This window comes from Neofelis nebulosa, chromosome 3 (genome assembly GCF_028018385.1).
Source record: "Neofelis nebulosa isolate mNeoNeb1 chromosome 3, mNeoNeb1.pri, whole genome shotgun sequence".
Taxonomy (NCBI): Eukaryota; Metazoa; Chordata; class Mammalia; order Carnivora; family Felidae; genus Neofelis; species Neofelis nebulosa.
Window position 1 is genome coordinate 122480347 of NC_080784.1, and position 22813 is coordinate 122503159.

Below are 22813 nucleotides of genomic sequence, written 5' to 3' on the forward strand. Positions count from 1 at the left end.
TGCCCTCTCTCTCTCTCTCTCTCTCTGTCTCTCTCAAAAACAAATAAACATTAAAAAAAAAGAAGAAATTTGTGCTCTTTCCACTACACCCCATGCCTTGGCCATATCCGCTGAGCAAACCACAGTAATGCAGACACTGATACAGACTTTCTTATTCGCTCATACATGCACAAGCATGAACACACAGCCCTCTCCCCCACCTCTAAAATCTGAAGGTTACATCATTGATTATAAAATACTCTCTTTGAGCACGACACTGCTGGTTTAAGAAAATTCCTACAACAAGAGCTCAGTTTTCCAGCACGTACTATCCTAACAGCTTTCAAAAGGTTCTTGATGCATCTCAATAATTCAGGACTCCCCTGCAGGTATTCTTTTTGACTGTCCTCCGGGCAAAGAGGAGCCACTTATGTTTAATCTTACCAAATCACCTTTGAAGAGGGGGTTCGGATTTCATACAGTCTCTGCCGGGTAGTATTTTCAGGTACTAGGTAATAAGCTGTGGGCAGTACATGGAGTTCATTTTCTGCACCCCTCCCCATCCCTTCCCACCACCTTCTCTTTCTGCCAAGATTAGAAATCGTTCCCCACAAAGTTAGCCCAAATAAAACAAGCGTGTTTTTGAGGAGCGATGAAAGAGATCATTTTATTTGGGGTAATAATTCGTCCCCTACCAAACATCATCCTCTGTGTGGTGATTGCATTATGCTCCCGCACGTCTCTGATCAGGCATACGTGCAAACGGAGGTCCACGTCTGTGCGTGCGTCTGAGAATGCAGAGGAAAAACTCAGAACTGCAGACGGAGGCACGCACAGCTGTTTTCTTCTAGTCGCTTCCTCCGGTTCCCGCTCTCGCCATTCTGCACTGCACGGCCTGGCAGTGGGCTCTGTAGTGGGCTAGCCCCTCCCGCTGTACTTACATCCTGGTCTCAGCCCGGGCCTCAAACACATGTAAGCGTGAAGAGCTGTTGTGTTTATTCGCTATGAACTCCCAGGCTTAAATGAACCACAGCAAGGCAGGCAATGTTCTGTGCTTCTGCCTGAGACTAACAAGCGAACGGGACAGCAAGGGATGTCAGGTGACAGAGTGATGCCACAGACATGAGGAAGGAATTGTCTGCTGTCTCCCTGCCACGATGGCCTTTGTAGTGCATTGCTATTACTCTGCTGCTTCTCTGCATGCTTGTCAGAGGAGGGAAAGAATGCCTGAGAGGCGGTGCGTTTGACATTCCGGGAGTTTGGATCTTCTCCCAACCAATATACATCCTTCGCTTCATTGTCCTGTGACTGAGAGACATCCCTTCTGATTGGTGCGTATCCCAGCTTGGGTAGTTCTTTTCGAAGGCTGGTTGATAGAGATCTGGAGCCGTAGATTTTCTTTTTCGCTTCCTCCCTCTTTTCCCTCTTTCTCGACTTCCCTGTGCCAGTTTTCAAGAAGACTCCTCATTAAAAAAAAAAAAGGCATACAATACAGACTAAATCATTGCACTGCTGTTATCAGTGAACCAGTGAAACTAATGAAGAAAATGATATTCTTAGCACAATGATATCCTTAGCACTGGTGCATTGGGAAAGATGGATAAGTTAAACAGGTGAAAACCAGGTCTGTGATGGAAATGAATAAAAATATAGAGGAGGCTCAGTGTTTCGTTTTTAAAAGCTAATTTTAAGTTTTTAAAGTTTTAAGTATTTAAAGCTAAATTTACAAGCTAATTGTAAATATTTGTTTAATTGCTCAGGGTAGCACTGGAAAGACAGTGAAGGTCCACTTGTGAGTTATTAGTGCAATGAATTTACATGTCACAATGAGGAAAGTCCAGTGAAACTTGCATCTCTGTTTCCACCATAACCGGTTACTTCAGCGAAAATCTTATTCAAATTTGCCACCTCATACCACGTATATGAAAATAACCAATTATTTAACGAATTTGCGTTTCATTTGCTTTTTGATTGTGATAATTTTTTTTTTAAGTTTATGTATTTATTTTGAGAGAGAGAAAGTGGGAGTTAGGAGGGGCGGAGAGAGGGGGGAGAGAGAGAGAGAGAGAGAGAGAGAGAGAGAGAGAGAGAGAGAGAGAGAATCCCAAGTAGGCTCTGCACTGTAAGAGCACAGAGCCCGACAAGGGGCTCAAACCATGGACCATGAGCTCATGACCTGAGCCACAGTCCGAGGCTTAACCAACTGATCCACCCCGGCACGCCGATTGTGATCATTTTTTGTTAAAGAGATTTTCCCTTTTAAAAATCATGTCAGGTTATGATTTTGCTGAAGATCGACAGGTTTCCAGAACGTTTAGATGGTAAAATGGTGGCCAGCAAGACAGTGTTGTGCTTGGCAGTGCTCTCCCACCAGATGTTGAGGGCGAAGGCTGGCAGGGCTCCACTCTCCAATCCACTCTTGCCCTTTCATTTACCATGCCACTTCTTCCATATTGGCTGCATTTGTGGTTTTATTCAGCGTTTGAGAAGATATTTTATTCTTGCCACAGGGGAGAAGGACATAAAATGTGAAAACAGGATTCTTACTGTTAGGGTATGTTGAGCCAAGAATTTGGAAATTGAGTTATGTTTTCTTTCTTTCTTTTTCTTTCTCCCTTTCTTTTCTCTTTTTTCCTTTCCTTTCTTTTCTTCCCTCCTTCCCTCCCTTCTGTGTCCCTGTCTTCCTTCTCTTTTATAGGAAAGGAACTAGTATTTCTTAAACTCCTACTGTATACTAAGTGCTTTATATCCATTAAATAATAAGGCATTTTAAATGTGGATTGAATCACTGAAAAGGTCAATAAGTATGATAAATGTATCATTAAATATTCCTGTATGGTTCTTTGAGGTTTCAGTTATGAAAAAGCTACAGAAATTAAAACTAGAGTCGATAAAGCTGTGCGCTAGTTTCGGAACGAGATTTTTAACAGTCGGCAGAGGAGAAAACGTGGGTCCTCAAACGTGATTCCTCTAGCACTTGACTGGGGTTAGAAAATTGTGTTTTAGATTTTAGTTGGAAAAATAATAGCTTTGCTTTAGGATTCTCACAGGCAAAGCTAATCTGAAGAGTTCACTGTTGTGGTTCCATTTCCAAAAGGATATTGACTAGGAGGAGGCCCAAGGGAGCCTTCTGTGTGCTGAAATGTAACTGGATTTGGTTAGTAGTTTCATAAGAGTTTACATATATAAAAACCCATTGACTGGTGTATTTAAAATATGTGCACTTCACTGCGTATAAGTTATACTTTAGTAAAAACAACAATAACAGCAAGAAAATCTTTTCTAAAAGTGGCTGTGGTATGGCCAAAACATATGCTTTTTCTCAGTATATAAATATAATATGTTAGATACAACAATTTTAATAAGTAAATATAATTTGCAAAAGACTTTACGTTCCCATCCTATTCCAAACTAGAAATCCAAAGTTAACAACCAGTATGAAAGTGTGTGTGTGTGTGTGTGTGTGTGTGTGTATTTCTTTAATATTAAGGTTCAACTTTATAAAGTTTAAATTAGGAATAGTTATCTCATTGACATTAATAATGGTTTATAAATATCTTCTCTGAAATGTGAGACAAGTTCGAGTAATACAAACTCCTTTTATAAAAGCATGTACGTGTACCTCTACAGCCAGATACACAGCGATCAGAGCCTCATTGAACCACCATACTGCTCACTGAGGATAACAGGGAATATGCACCATCGACAGACCATCATGACTTAAGGATCACTTGTAGAGACCATCTGGTCAGCTGTTCAGAATTAGCAATATCATTTGTCATGTGAACTTCAGCTAATAGCTATAATTAGAAAACGATAATTAGAAAATTAATTAAGGTATCATATACATAAAATTTGATGTCAACTCATTATTTTTGTTTACTTCAATCATAATTACACAGTTGGAAACAATATCTTGAAAAACACAGTAATACATACTTGCTTTGATAATTAGTATTTTCTCCAAGACTTGGGCTGTATATTCAAACGTAATTATTTCCATTCATTTAATAAATCATCATATAAGCTGACAGAGGTGATTGTTCTTCACAGGTATCACAACAAATGAATCACCAGTAGCTCCAGTAGCTTTTCCCAGTGGACATACTCTGGCATATTTACTATATGTTGGAAAGCTCTTTATAAAAAGGAAAATATTGTATGTTTTTTGGTTTCAGACTTAACTAATCAGACTCAGACTTGCCTCCATATTTTTGTGGTTTTGTATCTTTTTGACTCAATTTTAGAACATAAACTTAATGAGGATAAAAAAGCATACTAGTTTTTGAAGAGTGGTTTTCTCTTCCCTGTGGGTTCTTGATGAATGCCAGTGGAGGATAATGAAATTGATGTTAGTACTTGAGTATCTCAATTATCTTAATGCACATTTCAGGATGACTATGTCAATGTTGGTTTATTCCAAACCTGGTGAATTCAAAGTAGACCTTTATTTTTACATAAACTGCAATACCCAAGTAACTAATTTGAAAGTTGTAAGATATATGAAATGTTCCCCGTAGTTATTAGCAGCATGTGTAGTGAGATTCCCTGGCCTTCAGTTTAATTATATTTACATACAAGACAAACAAACAAACAAACAAACCAACCAAAAACTTAAGGCTTTGTATACCAAAGGCACCGAAATAAAAGACAAGGTGATAAGGGAGAAGAAGGCTAGTGAAGAAGAGAACATAATTGAAAGTGGAGACCCAATCCCAATCAACCTGAACCTGATATTGTTTAGTACTAAATTTTGTCCTGCCTTTCCTTCCCAATTCTTCCATTTCTGTTACCTGATTTAATTTTTTTTTTTTTTTTTTATAAAGAGAGGTGTCTTTATTTATTGATTGCTAATTATGTTTCTTCTCATACTTTTACACTGGTACATTTTTAGGATATCTTCATTCAGGCTTCTTCCAATAGACCCTGCAAAGTCCATTGTTTTCTTGTGGTACATAGATTCCCAGTGCATGTATGTATTTTAGTTATAGACGAGCCTTGGCTTTGTACTAAAGTGATGTTTTCTATTTGATTTTTAATATCCTCCTTAATAAGGCCTAGCCTTGTGGGGTCTTCCAGTCACAGTAGCACATCAGTTCATGTCTTCGTGCTATGTGAGCAATGGGGTGCTTAAGTGTAACAGGGAAATACTTATTTTTATGTTATTCTTATTTTTTCAGTGTGTGCTGTATTTGTGGGCCTTGAAAATTCTTTACCCCAAAACACTGTTTTTACTTCGTGGAAATCATGAATGTAGACATCTAACAGAGTATTTCACATTTAAACAAGAATGTAAGTATACTTCAAGCTTCTTCCATTAACACCATTTGTGCTAAATCGTCATTTTAAGCCACACTGGGAGCACATGATAATATGATCCATTGCTTAAAAGCCAGAAACTTAAAAAATGACACTATTTTATTTGATGTTATTCTGTATCTCTTTCTAAGCATGGATCATGAAGAGAACTCAGAATTTATTTTTATATTATAAATTTTCTATAAAGTGACCTAAAATTTTGAGTTACTATTTGACGTGACTTGTCCTAAGAAACAATCATTAACTTAGTTTTTTTTTTTTAAAAAGCCAGAATACTACAATTCGGGGAAAGAATTTTACCCTTTCATCTCAAATCACTCAAGAAAAACAGATGGAGGAAAATTCAACTGAGCTTCTTTTTGGACTCAATAGATTTACTAGCCTCTAGTGGATTTGACCAAATTAAAGATGACGTCTTCCTTTAGACATAAATACTAGGAGTGAGGACTACTTTGCATAAATTTTATTTTCCTCCTGTCTTTAATTTTCCCTATTGTCTAGTGAAACAAATTTCTCTCTGTCATTTAGGCTCATTTTCAATGGAGTACAGAGACTTCTTTCAAAACATTAGACATAAGTCAACAAGGGAAAAGCAGCGTGCAGTGACACATAAACAACTTAAGGAGATTTCTTGCCATCTCCTTTTCTCTAAGATCACTCAGAAAACTTAACCAGCTTTCTGGCCACGTTTCTGTTGGTCTCCTAGTTTTTGTATATGTAATTTTGAGCTACATCTGCAGATGAACAGTGAGGATGTATACAAAAGTTTTCTCCTCTACTGTATAAAAAGTTACTACAAACTTAAAATGTGGATGAACGACAAAAATTTACAACAGTAGATATAAAGATTAACACAGCTATTCTCTGCCTTTTCAAAGGGTGTCTTATGTCACTTTGCTTTCATGAAAGATGTACAATAGTACTTGCTATTGCTAACCAAAAGAAACCCAAGGAGAATTTTTGCTTTTAGGAGGAAAGGTGAAAAACAAAAATAGGGTTCAATGTTAAATTTGCAGCAAGCAGTTAACAGAGGCAGTGCTCACCCTGAGCAATGAGTGGTCCCACCAAGCCCCTTCCCTGGGAACTACACTCAGCCCCGCACCTTCACACCGCCATAGCTTTGAACTGTGTCTGTGAGCCTCTGTACTTTATCTCCATTTATTTTGTGCATCCGTTACAAGTAGTGTCTGAAGATATCAGAAAAGCCTAAGAGGTTATTTTTTTGGACCTGGGAATGCTCAAAAATGCTTCTATATGAATTAATGATAATTGCTTCTTTGCTTTACTCCATTTCAGCTTACACAAGGTTTCATAGGAACATTACACTTTCCCATAGTGGGTAAAACCTGCGATAACATGTCTTCACGACGTCTTGTTTAATCACATTTTGGAACTTTGCGGTGTGTAGTTATATGCTCATAGTATGATTCTAGGAAGGAAGCATTAAAAAACGATTTCAGTGAAATGATCCTAGCTATGAAATCCTGAGAGTCAAGTATTTGTTTTTAAATCATGTCTTAAAAGGTAAAATAAAGTATTCAGAACGCGTATATGATGCCTGTATGGATGCCTTTGACTGCCTGCCCCTGGCTGCCCTGATGAACCAACAGTTCCTGTGTGTACACGGCGGTTTGTCTCCAGAGATTAACACTTTAGATGATATCAGAAAAGTAAGTTCTGTTATTTCCAAGACTCATCATTCTGCATGCTTCATTAAGAAATAGAAGACCTGAATTTCCCTGTCGTTTTCACTAACTTTATCCTTTCGAATTCAAGTGATTTAAAGTGACCATGAATCTCTTCTTTGTACTCACTTTTATTTAGAAAGGGAAATATATTTATACTTGGAAGAGTTTTTATCTCAAAAACCTCAGGGTTCATTTTATCATGTGATGTGTCATTGAAATGTATAATATTTGATTGCCAAAAATATATATGCCTTTTCATTTCCCTTTGGCTCGTTTCAAGCAACCCATTATATATTCATAGTATATTATAGCTAGAAAATGTTCCTTTGCTCTTGGGAAAAATCACAACTTGACCTTTAAAATGTGTCTATATCATCATTTTTTTTTTTGAAAATCTACTCTTTTCACAACCTCAAACTTTAAAATAACAGACTAACAAAGGTGATGATGATATTCCATTGGTTGTATTGAGTAATGAGGCGAAAGTTGATTTTTTGAGGTATTTTTTAGTTGAAATTGGCTATTAATGTTGTTTTAGCCAGCGAAAAGATTAGTTAGATTGAATATGAAAGTATCTTTGTCTTGAGAATATGTAGTAATATGAGATAATATGAGATCCTTTTATGTAGTGGAAGAGACAATCTTTTAATCAACACAGAGCATTGGTATTTGCACTCTGTTTAAAGTATGATAAAGACGTGACACTGAATCGTAGTCATGAAATTCAAGGAGAGAGTGGTTCACTTTCTGCATGGGTTCTTTAATCTGGTAGACGTGTGCAATATTAACTAAACTTCTTATCATAAATTAAGTAAAATTTAAGGCTATCGCCCACTATCCCCAAAACTTACTTTCTGCCATATTTCAGATATTCTGTTCAATTTTCATATACATCATTAAGCTTTAACATTAGCCATAAAAAGATTCTTAGGTTTTCCTTTTGCCCTATGTCAGTTACAGTTTCCACCACACTTAACTTTACTCAATTAATTTTATAATTATTTATTCTTAGGGTTTTAGAATGCACTCCGTAACTTTTCCAGAATAACTTCAGTATTCTGGTTGCCTTATCAAAACTTCAGCTGGGAATTCATAGTAATCAGAAAGACTCCCCTTCTTTGCTGTTCTATGCCTGTAATAAGTTCTTCTTTCTTAGAAAGAAATTCTGTATTTTCACAAGCGTTATTTTTCTTGGATGAATTGTTCCAAAAGCATAAATTATTTAAGTCTCTTAAACAAGTCTAAATTTGCAATGAATATTTTATGGATAACATAATGGTTGAAATATGGTGGGTCTTGGCTTATTGAAGTTTTTCATTGAGTGTTGAAAATGTGAGATATTGCTTCATTCTTTTTAGGTATTAGTAAAAAATGGTGTGTAGCAAAACCATTATTTACATCACCTTTTATGTCTCAGGAAAAAGAATGTGATCAGCTGCCAAGCTTATATATCCCCCTTTCCCTGTGGGTTTTTGAAAAAATATTAAAATATTGAATATGAAGAATATCAGTTTTTAATAGGTTTTCATAGCTGTTTTATGCTTTTTTTTTTCAAGAGACTGTATAATATCTGCTAACCTCACCAAAGATTCTCTAATTGCAGTTAAATCAGAATAAACTACAGGAAAGTGACAGTGTTCTAAAATTATTGGTGAGGTGTCATTTCCAGTTATTATATTGCTCTTACTTTCTAAATACACCTTTTTAAACTGAAATATGACCTTGCTGAACATTTATAGCTGGAAAATGGATTTCATATGAGGGTTTTGGTGAAACTATAAAGCTTGGAACTGTGAGCTGAAGAACGACCAGCTAAATTTGGGTTTATTTTACTGCTTATCATTCCTCTTGGTTTGTACCTACTAAGATAAACTACACCTGGCTTGTACTTTAATTCGAAACATAGATAGCCCCTAATAGTGACTGTCCAGAATGTCATATAACAAGTGGCTGCTCTTAAAATGAAAGCCGTTTGTTCTCAAAGTCATATTGTGAAATATAAAAACCATAAGTTGTTCTCCATCCAGCTTTCTAAATCACTGTTTAGTGGAGGCAGTAATAGAGATTTGCCCAAAGGTAAAACAAAATAAAAGCTCCTCCTCAAGAAATGAAACACGGAGTCACATCAACTGGTAGTGACTGAAATACTCAGATAGATCAAATAAGTAAGGAAGAGGGAAAGAAAAAATACAAAGTAAACCAGGAGACAGGCAAAAAGGATCAAAGAGTAGGAACTAAGGAGGAGACCAGAGGGAGATGAAGAGATTAAGGCAGACAACAGATAGACTCCTCAGAAAGAAAGAGGGCAAACTGGAGAGAGATGAAGTGTGGACAGAGGGGGAGGAAGGAAGGCAGGAAAGCCAACAGGAAGAGAGGGAGCGGGCAGTTCACCAAGCACTGTGCTGGGGAGGAAGTCAGGGACCACAAAAACACTTGTATTTTCTGGATTCCAAGCGTCCAAAGATTAGTATTTTGCTCTCTGTCTTCTATTTTTCTTAGTTAGACCGATTCAAAGAACCACCTGCTTACGGACCTATGTGTGATATCCTGTGGTCAGACCCCCTGGAGGATTTTGGAAATGAGAAGACTCAGGAACATTTCACTCACAACACAGTCAGGGGGTGTTCGTACTTCTACAGGTGAGGATGGACGGTTCGCTTTCTGGAGCACATCTGGTTCATAAATGTTCTCATTTATCAGTTCGTTCTCATTTATCAGTCTGATGTGTTTATGATGTTTTTATCACTTCTCTAGGAAATGAGGATAAATGAAAGCATCACTTTGCAAGCTTGGTTCAAGTGGATTCTTAGCACTTGTAAAAAAGATAGATAAATAAATAATTAAAAAAAACAAATAAGTAAATAAAACATTCCTGTGAATACACTGATATAATACCTGTGAAGAATAGAAAAGCCATAAAAGAAGCATGTGGTGGGGAGGGGTGCTTGAGTGGCTCAGTTGGTTGAGCATTCGACTCTTGATTTCGGTTCAGGTCATGATCTCAGGGTCATAGGATTGTGCCCCATGTCAGACTCAGCACTGAGCGTGAAGCCTGCTTAAGATTCTCTCTCCTCTCTCTCTGTCCTCTCCTGGCTCTGGGTGTCTCGTGCATTCTTTAAAAAAAAAAAAAAAGAAGAAGAAGAAGAAGAAGCATGTGATATCCGGGTGGCGAGGTAGTACCATTTGGTAGAAAATTTGTTCTGTTTCAAAGAGTGTAGAAAAAATTCCAGTGCCAGCCTTCATCTTCCTCTCAACAATATAGTCACTTCAAACATTTTTTACCACTTTTCATAACTTAAATCAGGGAAACAACTTTTAAATCTGTTAATTAAATTATATTGACGTTATTCTTACATTTTCTTAAGTTTATTACACTTCCTGGATAAATTAAAATTAGCAGCTCAGTATATAGGTACCATAGTAAATTTATTTTTAGCACTTTCACAAGCCACTTTGAAAGATTGTTACAATAATTTTTATATTTGCCAGCGTAGGGGGATTTGCCCATTTCCTAACATTTCAGAGCACTTCAGAGAGAAATCGGCAACACAGCCGGGTTTTTGGGTCCTCGCGATTTTCCTGACATTTCACCTCAGTTGTGGCCTCTGCATTTGACTCCCCTCAGCTTCACTGGGTTCTCTTAGCATCCAATATACAGTTTATGTGACAGGAGCCAGAGAGACAGGAGAAGGAGGTTACGGAGAAACCGAGAATGTTAAATTCTATAATACACAGTCTTTAACCAAAACAAAACTTACAGACCAAACGTGATGTGCACTGAAGTTTATGCTCAGTTCCAGCCCTGGAAGTTAAGCAGATGAGAAGGCTTGTGAGAAAGAACTGAAACATGTCTTCTGTCTGGAGACTAAGCAGACAGCATCCTTCCACATAACATGGATCAGAGTTTGTTCAGCAGTAGAGCATTTTGCTTCACGCCTTAAGTTTTCCTTACTCGGGGGGGTGGGGGGGGAGAAGCTTCCTTTTACTCCTCTGTTGAAGTGATTGAGAAGTGAGTCTGTGAACAGAAGGTCTTGCGCACTGTAAAACAGCCTTCACAGAATACTTTTTTGTTATACATATGAAGAAAGAGGTTTGTTCCAAGCTTATTGATAAGAAAGATTACAATTCATTTCTATGATTTGGAAATTTGGGCACCATGTCCAAGGAGTCTATTTTGGGGTGACATGAAGAAGGGTGGTAAATATTTCTGCAAGGCCTAAAGTTCCTTTTTAGGAATTAGTTAATTTGGAAGTGATCTTTTCTTAAATATGATAAAAGTTTTAGTGAAAAAGATAAATATTGTTGAAATATATCAAAGCCAATTTTTCAGTTTTTAAAATCTGGTGTCAAATCCCTAATTACACTGTGAGAATTTAACTGATTTACCTTATACCCCTGATCTGTGCTTCAATAATCCAGTAGCAAGTAAAATCCCAACCTCTTGATTTTGATTTCGAGGTGCATTGCATTAATCTTTCTTTCATTCACAGTGTAACATCCTTCCATTGGTTTTCTGAGTCAGCTGTTCAAATAAATCATATTTTAGGTAAAGTTCTGTGCTGGACTTACATAAAGTTACCGTATTTTTGTTTTGTCAGTATAGAAACAGATGTGTTTACATCAGAGATAAAGTCCATCAAACTAGATAATTAGAGGATTATGCATGTTTTCACACTTTTGTTCTCAACAAAATGATTGTTTAAGTCCTCTCATTAGAGAGTTCTGTAATATCTGTAGCCATGACAAATGCTGAATATAAACCCACAGCCTATCGACTCTGGCGAATGGCAAAGCAATCTGGATTCTGTTTCATCCACGGAAGAGAAAAATGACTCTTTCCTTCTCCTAGAGCTTTTTGATGCTTTTGTTTTCAGTTCCCTTGGAGGCGGCAAGGCATCTTCTGTGGCCGTGGTTTATAAAGCCGAGCTAGAGGGGCACAAGGGAGTGATCAAATTGGTAGAGAAATTGGTGACAATTTCGCTTGAGTTATTGGCAGTCATTTTGATGGACAACTCCCAGTTTTATTTTACACGTTTATGTGGAATCTGCCCTGCCACCCTGTCCCTCATCTAACATACTGTCTGGGCCATGATTTGAATGAAATGAAGTTCTACAGAAAAATGCATCAGTAAGAATGCATTCATGCCACCATGAGTTAGAGAAGAGAGACGGTGGGACAGAGGGGGAGGAATCCTCTGCTTTTGCCCAGGTGCTACCATTATGTTTGGAACCTTAGAGTGGAGTTTGCGAACTCAAATGCCTGTAATGTCCAGGCAGGTACCTGTGATCCTTAACAGACCAAGATTTACACCGTACAAATCCGTGAGGATCCTGACAAGTTGGAGGTAAAAATTTCATTTTCATGTAGACCAAAGCTGTCAGCCACATTTGGTGCTCGGGTTGGCAGTGTGCACGCCTGCCTCGGATGAATCATGTAAGCTTTGTGTTCTAGGTCTGGCTTGCTTCGAAAGGAGTGAGTTCGGTCAGACGTTCTGAAGTTCCTCTAAACTCTGAAACTTAAAGAACATCTTGACAGTCATTTTAAAAGTGTTTTTGAAGCTGCAAATTGCAGCACACTCAAATCACTGCTGGGCTCTTAATCACAGATCAGCAGCCTGTCTTCTCCCCTCACACAGCCCACCTTCTCTTCTTGCTGTTGACATTTGCCAGCCCCTTCCACCTGGAAGTCGTCCGGTTCCTCCTTCTCACATGTCCCGATTCTCCTCCAACTGATCCAGCAGCACCCTGCCTCTTGTGCTGCCCATCTTGGGTCTTCCTCCTGATTCCCACATTTTTTTCTTCATTCTCCCCCTCCCCCCCCCCCCCCCGGAAGCTCACATGTTCTCTTACCTTCACCGTAAACTGTAAACTCTGTGGTTTGATTACCAGATCTAGCCCCTTCATCTGTTTATCTTCCTGAGCTGGACCTATTTCTAGGTGGCTGCTGGAAATTTTTATCTTAGATGTCTCATCCTCACCTTAACTCACCTTGCCTGAAAAGTATTATTATTTACTTCCCCGCGGGAGATTCCTCCTGGTTTCGCTGTTTCTATTAACAGTTCTATTAACAGCCATGCAGACTAACAAAGATCCCTGCTTTTTCTTTCTGCATTGAAATCACCACCAATCAGTCATCACATCTTACTGACCCTTTCTTAAAAATATCACCAGCATGTGGCGCCTGGGTGGCTCAGTCGGTTAAGCTGCCAACTTTGGCTCAGGTCATGATCTCACAGTTTGTGAGTTCAAGCCCTGCGTCAGCCTCTGTGCTGACAGCTCAGAGCCTGGAGCCTGCTTCGGATTCTGTGTCTCCCTCTCTCTCTGACCCTCCCCCACTCATACTCTGTGCCCTTCTCTCTCTCTCAAAAATAAATAAACATTAAAAAAAATAAATTAAAAAAAATTTCGCCAGCTGTAGATCACCCTGTCATCCCTTCTTCTCACGCTGAGTTCAAGACTTTCATTTTTAGTTTGTTGAAATCACACCTAAATTTCACAACATCCTTCCCACTCCCTCCCCAAATCATACAGTTCACTTAATGGGCATTCTTTTGAGAATTCATTTGATCATTCAATTATTTAACAAACATTAGTTGAGTACCTATTATATATACTTTCTGTGAGGTTCTATAGATAGAGTACCTGCCTTTGCGGGACTGTGCCTTTGAGTGTCAGAGACCTATAAACTATGACAAATAAAATACAAGGTGAGTAGTGCTGTGAGGAATGTAGAAATTCTCTCTCTTCTCTCTCTGTCTCTCTCTCACCACCCCCCCCCAACATACACATACACAGAGTTAGGGGGCCTAGCCCAAAGAGAGGTGGATTGGAGTTTAAGGGACAATGCATCATGAAGGTTTTACAAGACCTGAGTTTTAAAGGATAAATAGGGTATATCCAACCAGTCATTTGGGGAAGCTTTCTGCATGCAGGGAAAGTGGTGTTTATGAAAATATGATGGGGGTGCCAGGATGGCTCAGTGTGTTAAGCCTCTGACTCTTGGTTTCAGCTCAGGTCATGATCTCATGGTTTGTGAGTTCAAGCCCCGAATCAGGTTCTGTGCTGTCAGTGTGGAGCCTGCTTGGGATTCTCTCTCTCTCCCTCTGCCCCTCCCCGCTTTCTCTCTTTCTCTCTCAAAATAAATAAGCTTAAAAAGAAGAAAAGAAAATACGATGAACTGGAACGCATCTAGAAAGATGACCATCTGAATGGTCCCATTTTACTGCTCATCCCAAATCACAGTTAGCTGCTTCAGGATACGCTAAAGCTGAATATTCATATAACTCAACTATTCTACTTTTGTTTATATATCCACTGGAAATGTTTACCCATGTGCACCCCAAAGATTGTTCACAGCAGCAGTATTCATAATCACCAAGAAATGGAAGCCACCCAAATGTCTATTTAATAGAATGAATAATAAATTGTAGTGTATCTCCACACCTAAGACAGCAAATGAGAATGAGTTAACCAAAGCTGCCCATAATGACGGGGTGAGTGCCACAAGGATGCCAGCAGAAGAAGCCACATACTAGAGTGCATCCTAATGACAACATTGAAGTAAGAGGTGAACATTACCGAAAGCTAATCTATAAGGTTCAAAGCCGGGGTGGCAATCACCCTTGGTGAGGAGATAATAGTGATTCGAAGGAGATACGAAGAGTGGCTGGGTTCCAGGTAATGTTCTGTGCCTCGGCCCGAGTGCTAGTTACGATGGGAAGATCATCAGTTTGTAATCTTCTGATTTGGGCAGTGTTCTGTATAACTGTTAAGCTTCCATAAAATGTTTGCCTTGAATAAAAACTTCTCACTGCTCCCGAGGCCGCCCACAGCCAGGCGCAAGTGAGGACTCAGGCTCTGGGGAAACTGTGGCGGGGAGAGTCGGAGCCCTTCCAGACTTGATACCTAGTGGGTAAATGAGATGACTTGAAGAACCCTGGGGGAAAAGAAACAAAACAAAACAACGACGTGGCAAGTCCTGGGGAAAGATAAGCCTGACAGCATCCCGGCTGATGCGGACAGCAGGACACCCCGGGGCTAAGGCCCCCCAGAAGCAGAGGAGGAACTTGGGGGTTGGGCAGAGTTCTCCCTTACTACTGGCCTGAGAGAGGGGAAGGATGCCAAGGAGGCAGGGAGAAGCTTTCTCCCAATCCCTTAGCAAAGGGTTGCAGGCTGAGTGCCTCTGCTTTGCTGAACCTGACGAGGGAAAGACACCCTTTACCTCTCTCACCTGCAAGTGAACGTGAGCTCCAAGAAGCTGACAGGTTGCTGCTTAAATTTAGGATATAAAGACAAATTTAAAAATAATATCTGTCTCTTAAGGCGTTTACTATTACTGAGTTAAACGTAATTGACACCACAACATGACGAATGCTGTCTTAAACAAATACGCTCCGGGACCATGGGAGATGCAGCAGTTCTGTGCACACCTCAGGATGAGCTGGGTTTGAGGGGACGGTTCACCCGTGATAATTCAGTGAGGGCTTGGCAGAAGACTGGGCTTTTCCAGAAGTTAAAAATACTTAAGGAAAGTATAAATGAAGACATAAAAGCATAAAAAAGCCTTTTGATAATGTCCGCTGGTAGGGGCGCCTGGGTGGCTCAGTGGATTAAGTGTCGACTTTTGATTTGGGCTCGGGTGATGATCTCACGGGTTCATGGGTTCGAGCCCCGCATCGGGCTCTGCAGAGAGTGCAGAGCCTGCTTGGGATTCTCTCTTTCTCTGCACCTCCCCCACTCGTGTTCTCACTCTCTCTCTCAAAATAAATAAATATTTAATAAATAATGTCCTCTGTCTATATCTTAAAGAGATAAATGCAGAAGGTTTAACTCAAGATCTAAAATATAGCTTAATATAGGAAGGAACAAAAATAAGAGAATAAACAGACTGAGTCTAATAATGGCTATTCTCTCTAATGCCAAAACAGCTTTTCTACCATTTCTCACATGTTTGTCTTTTCTACCTTCTTTACCTTTGCTCCTGCTCAGTCTGTGTCTGCCCCTCTCCCTTTCTAACCCCTTTCCTATCCAGTATTCCCCAGACGTCATTGCTTTTAAGAATTGACACAAGTCACAACTAATAAATTTAACACTGTAAAAGAAAAAATTCAATGGATTAAATTTCAAGATCTAATTGGCTTTCTGAAACGATTCATGAACCAGGCAGCACCCCTCCTAGCAAGTAGAGGGGTTCTGAGGGGCTGTACAAAAAATGGAAGGTTTTTATGGGAAGGAGGGCGGGGCAAGGAGTTATTAGCAAAAGAAAAGAAAGTCTTGTTTCAGGCCAGTCACTTTCCCTTACGGGAGGGGCAGGGGATCTTATGACCATTACCTCATCGTCTTTTGGTGGAGGCAGAGGGCCCATGCGACAGATTACCTCACTGGTGCCCCTCAGAAAATTCCTGACTGACCAGTTAAGATTTACACTTTTGGGGGAGTTTGAAACTTCCCTTAGGTAAGGTATTAAGCCCCAATTTGGTGACTTGGCCTAAGCAATGCCGTTTTAGGCCTGTAGCTTGCTTTTTCACAACAGCTACCATTAGAATCGAGGGTTGCTGACTCACCATTCCATGCTGCATTCTGTCTTCCACACCATGGTGGTGGAGAGAAAATTAAGAGTTGTTATGTGTCTACCCCTATCAGTCCAGGCCCTGGACTAGGGAATTTACATATATTGCTAACTCATTTAGTCTTTATCTTAAGTTTGTGGTATAAATGCTACAGTCTGCATTTTTACAAATGAGGTAATTCAGGCTCAAAGAGGGTCAGCAATTTTCCAGAGTCTACACAAGAAATTGGAATAAAAACCCAGACCTAAGGATTCCCACTATTCCATGGAAATTTCCACCTCCTTTTCTACTCAGAGAAATGTATTCTCTAGTGCTTAAGGAATAATCATGTTCCAAGTGGGGGGAAAAAAAAAAAAAAAAAAAAAAAAGCATTTTCAGAGAGTGTAGCTTCTTCCCCAAACACAGCAGTGCATGCGGGTAAATGGATATCACAAAGCTGAAAGAATCACTACCCTTCCCAGATCGTGGCATTAAGTCTTATTTCAAGGCATGTCCAGGACACTGGGTTTGATGAAACCATACAAGCGTTGCCTGACAAGGGTGCCCCCTGGAGGGCTGTGAGTGGGACTGAGATGCAGCCGGCCCCCTGCTAAAAACGAGGCATGGGCCCTTGCTTGGGCTGACCAGCCTGGGGCAGAAGGGGCTCTTCTTGTTGGACACAAACACAGAAGCATCACCTCATTAATGCAGACAAAACCCCAAAAGATCTAACATGAGATAGATATTTTTGAAAAAAAATCTCCCCAGCCCCCTGTGCTTGCTTTCTTGTTTCATACTATCAATGCATGCTTTACTTTCCTGCCTAGATAATAAATACCCTCAAGACAGAAACCACACCTTACACTTAGCGTAGCACGTCTCCTGGTGCCTAACACAGGGATTAGGGATTGTTGCATCTAACAAATGGAACACGTCACCAGTGAATCTTTGACATTACCATTCTTAACATATATCCTCTTTAGTTCTTTTTAGCTGGAATGCTTTTTTTTTTTATCATCCTTTCCATTAAAAAGCACAAAAATATTGTGAAGTTTTGTGTTTTTTTCCCCACCTAATATCACTGAAGACTTTAATGTATCCCAGACAGTTGACCAATAATGGGAATCTCGATAGCCAAATATTTTCTAAGTTTATTTAGAAAAATGTTTGTAATTCTTCGAGAGTTTGAATATTTGATTATGTATGCCTTTAAACTTCCAGAGATTTTCTTCAAAATGAGTCCCTTCCAAGTGATAATACAAGTGTACCTCAGTTAATGCTATTAACCTAGCAGATTGCTGCAAGGTTAATTTTTTCTTCAGATTACCGTTAAAAATCAGATATCTATTTCCATGGGGGAAAACTTAAACACATAAGGGTATAAAACTTAGCATGAAGAAAATATATTAAAATAATGCATTCATAGGACTAGTGTGGGTTCTAACAAAAGGAAAAAATAAATTTAAAAAGTGCTGCCAAGCCATTTGTCCAAAGACAAAACATGACAGACTTAGACAAACACCCTCTGTCTTACAGTGGTACAACAAGGCAATAAACTATATTTCTAAAGAAATATTTCAAGGGCACAAGAAAAAAAAAAACGGCTGAAAGAGATAGGGAAGGAACATTTATTGAGTGCCACCCTATTCTGTCTTCCCTTGGCTGGGCACTTTATGGCTAAATATGTACAAACATATGTGCTATTCTTTAAAGACCCAGCATTGTCTCAGCAGTTAGGGTTTCTTTTGTTGACACACACTGATCCGGAAAGGTCGTATACTTACCTTCTCCTAAGATAGAACAAAAGTCTTTGGAGACACATGTTGGTCAACTCGACCTAGATACGATACAGACACATTTCCCTGTAGACACTCTGGGCCATCTTCTCCAGTTTGTAGGTTACCATGTAACCCATGGCTACATTTACATTCATTTACTGAGCTGACCTGGGACAACTAGGAAGTTGTCTTTTTCTCTCCTTAGCAAATTGCTAAAATATTCTAGAACACACATACATATGCTCACAAATGCACATGAATGTGTGCACATGCACAGACTATTTTTTTTATTTTTTTAATGTTTTGTTTATTATTATTTTTTTTATTTTTGAGAGAAAGAGACACAGAGCACGAACAGGGGAGGGGCAGAGAGGGAGGGAGACACAGAATCTGAAGCAGCTCCAGGCTCTGAGCTGTCAGCACAGAGCCCAATGCAGGGCTCAAACTCACGGACCAAGAGATCATGACCTAAGCCGATGTCGGACGCTTAACCGACTAAGCCACCCAGGCGCCTCATGAATATTTTTGATTTCAGATCCCAGTTTTGCAAAGAACTGAATCCTTTTAATAATCAGCATCTCTTCAGTGGTATGCCAGATTAACGGTATTTCTTTTCTTTTTGAGCAGGGAATTCTTACAAAATCTTTAATATAGAAACTATTTGCATCTTCTCTTTATAGTAAATTATTTGAGTGACATGTACTATTTAGTATCTCTTCAAAGTGCTACCTTTATAATTGCTGAATTGTTTCTTACAGTACGTGTAGTTTAAGTTCTAGTGGGCATCCACAGTTTGTTTATATTAAAATGAGCATTGGTTTGCTGTCTCTTTATTTGAAATTTCTAAAATTTATTCATTTTTATGACATTCATTTATCTCATTAAAAATTCTTAGAGACAAAGTGATTGCAAAGAGTTTTACGGGTTTAGTTTATAATTTGAATTTCATTTTTAATAATGTTCTCATCTTTGGTTTAGAGACTTCCTTAACAGACAAAATCATCTTGATTATATATTTAATGCTTTTATTAAGTCAATATAAAGAATAAGCCTTAAGATATGGTTCTGTTGATCGTATTTAAAGTACACAGTTTAAAACCTGTGAATTCCTTAATCATGTTTAGATTTTGAAGGATATATCAATTAATGTACTCATAAGTAAGTTGATAGCTCGGTTTCCAGAAGACTTAGTCTCTCCTACTCCCTCACTCCGTCTCTCTGTAGAGTACTCAGGCACGCACGTGCATCCAAATACAAATGGTGCTGTATTTGAGAACATGGAGGTTTATGTTTTAAATTCTATTCTCATGTTATCTTGATGCTCCTGTTCACCTGTGTTTAAACGTAGACTTGATACTGTTTTTCTCTATGAGTGGACATTTTTCTAGTGTTGTTATATAATGGCCTGCATTCTTTGTCCTGTTCACACATCTCCAGTCCTTTCTGATTATGTAAAAAAGTACAGCTGCAGGTGTTTTTCTGCCACGGGGCAGGGGTGGGGAAGGGACCTGTCCTGAGAGCCAAGAGGCTTGTTTCATGAATGATGTATGTCTGATTACGCTTGATCAAATCACATAGATCGGGATGTTACAGATACATGTGCTACACTTGATGATTTCGTAACAGATGCTTCTTTCTCTTTTCTTTTTGTCTCTGGCAGCTACCCGGCTGTATGTGAATTCTTACAGCACAATAACCTGTTGTCTATACTCCGAGCCCATGAAGCCCAAGATGCAGGGTGAGCAGTTTTGTGGGTTTACGGAAACTATGTGTTGTTCCTGGGTCCCAGCTTCCTCACTTTGTTCAGGTTTGGAGGGTCCCTTTTGGTAGGCTCTCTCCCTGAAGCACTTAGATCTTAACATTGTCTTCTGATGACAGAGGTAGGGAAGGATCCTGGGGAATGAGTTGTAAATGTGTTGTAAGGTCTTCTTTAAAACGCCTCCGTTTTTAGCCTGAACAGGTAAAATTTTCAGCGGCTTTCTTAAGCCCTTGTAAGGGTCCCTCTGATTTCCTTCCATTCCTGCTCTTCCCACAGTCCAGTCAGTGAGTAAATTACTGGCAACTTTTCAGTCTTGGTTGGCAGTGTGAATGAGAATTACATGTAAATATTTAACAGATATTGCACAGTGTACTCTTGTTTAAAGAATATCATTCCTGACCCTTGTGAAGTTTTAAAGGACAAAAGCAGAGGCATTTAAATGAGGGAGAAAGTCCTATATTCTAACTAATAAATGTATAACATGATTTTATAATAGTGAATTTTAAAATTTAGGGTCCAGGTTTCATATAATTATTAGTATAATTGGTAGCCCAATGATAAGGGCTTAGAAAAGTAAGAAACATCAGATACTCAGTTTGATAGTGCATTGAATCTGCACTCGGGAGCAAAAGGCATAATGAAAAGCATTTGATGTCCAGTACCCTTCTCAGTAGGTTCCACTGAAAGGTGTTGTTTGCCTTCAAATGCTTAAACTCATTCCTTCATATTCTGAATTCTTTGGAAGAGAGGACCGCTTAGTATTATAATCTGTGTGCCAAAATCAGGAGTAGAGATGCCCACATCCTGAAGTAAGCCCATGTCCGATGATCCCACATCAAGGCAGATCCCAGGCTCTTTTCAAAGTTAGCTTTTTTTCAAGCAATAATCAACAGGTATGAACTGACCCAACGGCTTAGTATTGGATCCAGTACTATCACGTCATAGGTGACCTTCGACATAACCTAATGATATGCCTAACCAATGGGGTCCTCAAATAAGTTTTTTTTTTTTTTTTTTTTTTTTAACTTTTCAAGGCGGCGGTGTCACCATGCTCTTTTGGCTGACTATCGGAACTGAGCATTTTAGGCAGCTTTATATTAATCCCACTACAGACCGGAAATCATCTGCTTATCTGAAAATATTTTAAAATAATGCATCAGTTAAAATCAATTAGTATATTTGTTCAGAATGGGCACTTGATTGATTTATTGGGGGTAAATTACGATTATGTCATTTAGTTTCTTTGTTTTTATTTGTTATCAAGTAGGCCTAGCCAGTCATGATTTATAACGTCAAGGTACTAACATTGAGGGTGTTATTACCTTTCACATTCTGACTTTTTTTTCCTCCAGCAAAGTTCCGTTGGATATGCAGAATAAATACTTCTAGAACATTTCAAAAGACTTTTAAGAAGATATTTTCTTCTAGGAAAAGTTTATCAAAACATTTTTAAAATTATAATTTTTAAGGTGGTTATTTATCTATCTAAAGGTACTATTTGAGGCACCTTTAGAACCCAATTAGAGTAGGCATGGTTATTCTGCCATAAATAACTGGCTCAGAATACCCAAGGAGTGATAACATTTTGTTTCGCGCTTTATAAGAATCTTTCTAAACTGATATTACTAAAATCTGTTATGTAGAAGTCGTGACATGTGCTTTCACCTCAATGGAAAAGAGCCAGAATTTCCTGTAATTTTTTTGATTATTTGAGGACTAAAATCCTATTTTTGTCTAAGTAGAAGAAAAGTAACTGGATTATTGGTTTATTTCCAAAGATCTTGCAGATGTTCTGTTTCATTACTGATTGATTAAATATTACCCTGCTGAGACAATAATCTTTGACCTGCAGATCTCAGAAGAGATTGGTAATAAAGAGAGTTCTAAAATAGAAACAACTTTCAATATGTAAAACCCATAGATTTAACCATTCTTTGAAAAGCAAATCACTTAGTCAAGACCATAACAGAATATTGCATAAGTATTGCACAGAATATTATATGGATAACTAGAATAATCAGCCTGGTTTTTAGTGGTAAAGATTTATATATTGCTCTGCTTATTTAGTCTTATGTCAAAAATATAGGCAAACTTCTCAAAAACACGGTAGGTGCAGGATATCTTCGTGTGAAAGGTAACCTTTGTCATCTCTGTTGAACACATGGAAATGAATTATGATTTTTCATTGAATTCCACTCTTCCCCTAAGTCCGTTAAACTCAGGAAAGGCCTACTCAGAAACTGTACATGTTTCATTGTCAACCTTGAGATGAATGAATGTCTGCGTAAAACAGACTTTAGAGAGAAAATATTGTTTAATGTTATGTAATTGAGTTCTCTTGGAGTGATAAAACCTAATTTTAGTTTTCTTTTTCTAAGGCTATAATTTGATATCATTTTTTTCATAATAGCCTTGTTTTAAATCATATTTGTTGTTTTTAGGTATCGCATGTACAGGAAAAGCCAAACGACAGGCTTCCCTTCTCTAATTACAATTTTTTCAGCACCAAATTACTTAGATGTGTACAATAACAAAGGTAAGTGGTTTTAGAGCCCTCTTGCGCTCTTACATACTATGTGCAATAATTCATAAGGTGTTTTATTTGGGTTTGGTTTTAATGAATGTTTGGTTTTAAGAATGTTAGCCATTCTTTTTCCCCTTGCTTTTTCATTTATTGTTGGATGCAAATCTTGTGATTATCTTCAGAGTTACAGATTCAGTTGATCTGGATGTGGAGCCAAG

General features: G+C 38.6%; 1 protein-coding gene across 7 annotated transcripts in view; it reads left to right on the forward strand.

Moving 5' to 3' along the window:
- PPP3CA (protein phosphatase 3 catalytic subunit alpha) overlaps nt 1-22813 on the forward strand; it is a 325796-nt gene that overhangs the window by 250187 nt on the left and 52796 nt on the right. For all 7 annotated transcript variants that reach the window (XM_058721804.1, XM_058721802.1, XM_058721803.1 and 4 more), the window contains 5 exons: nt 5160-5271; nt 6823-6968; nt 9486-9625; nt 19973-20050; nt 22513-22607. In XM_058721804.1, the coding sequence (XP_058577787.1) occupies nt 5160-5271; nt 6823-6968; nt 9486-9625; nt 19973-20050; nt 22513-22607 (571 nt within the window). The remainder of the gene's footprint in view (nt 1-5159; nt 5272-6822; nt 6969-9485; nt 9626-19972; nt 20051-22512; nt 22608-22813) is intronic.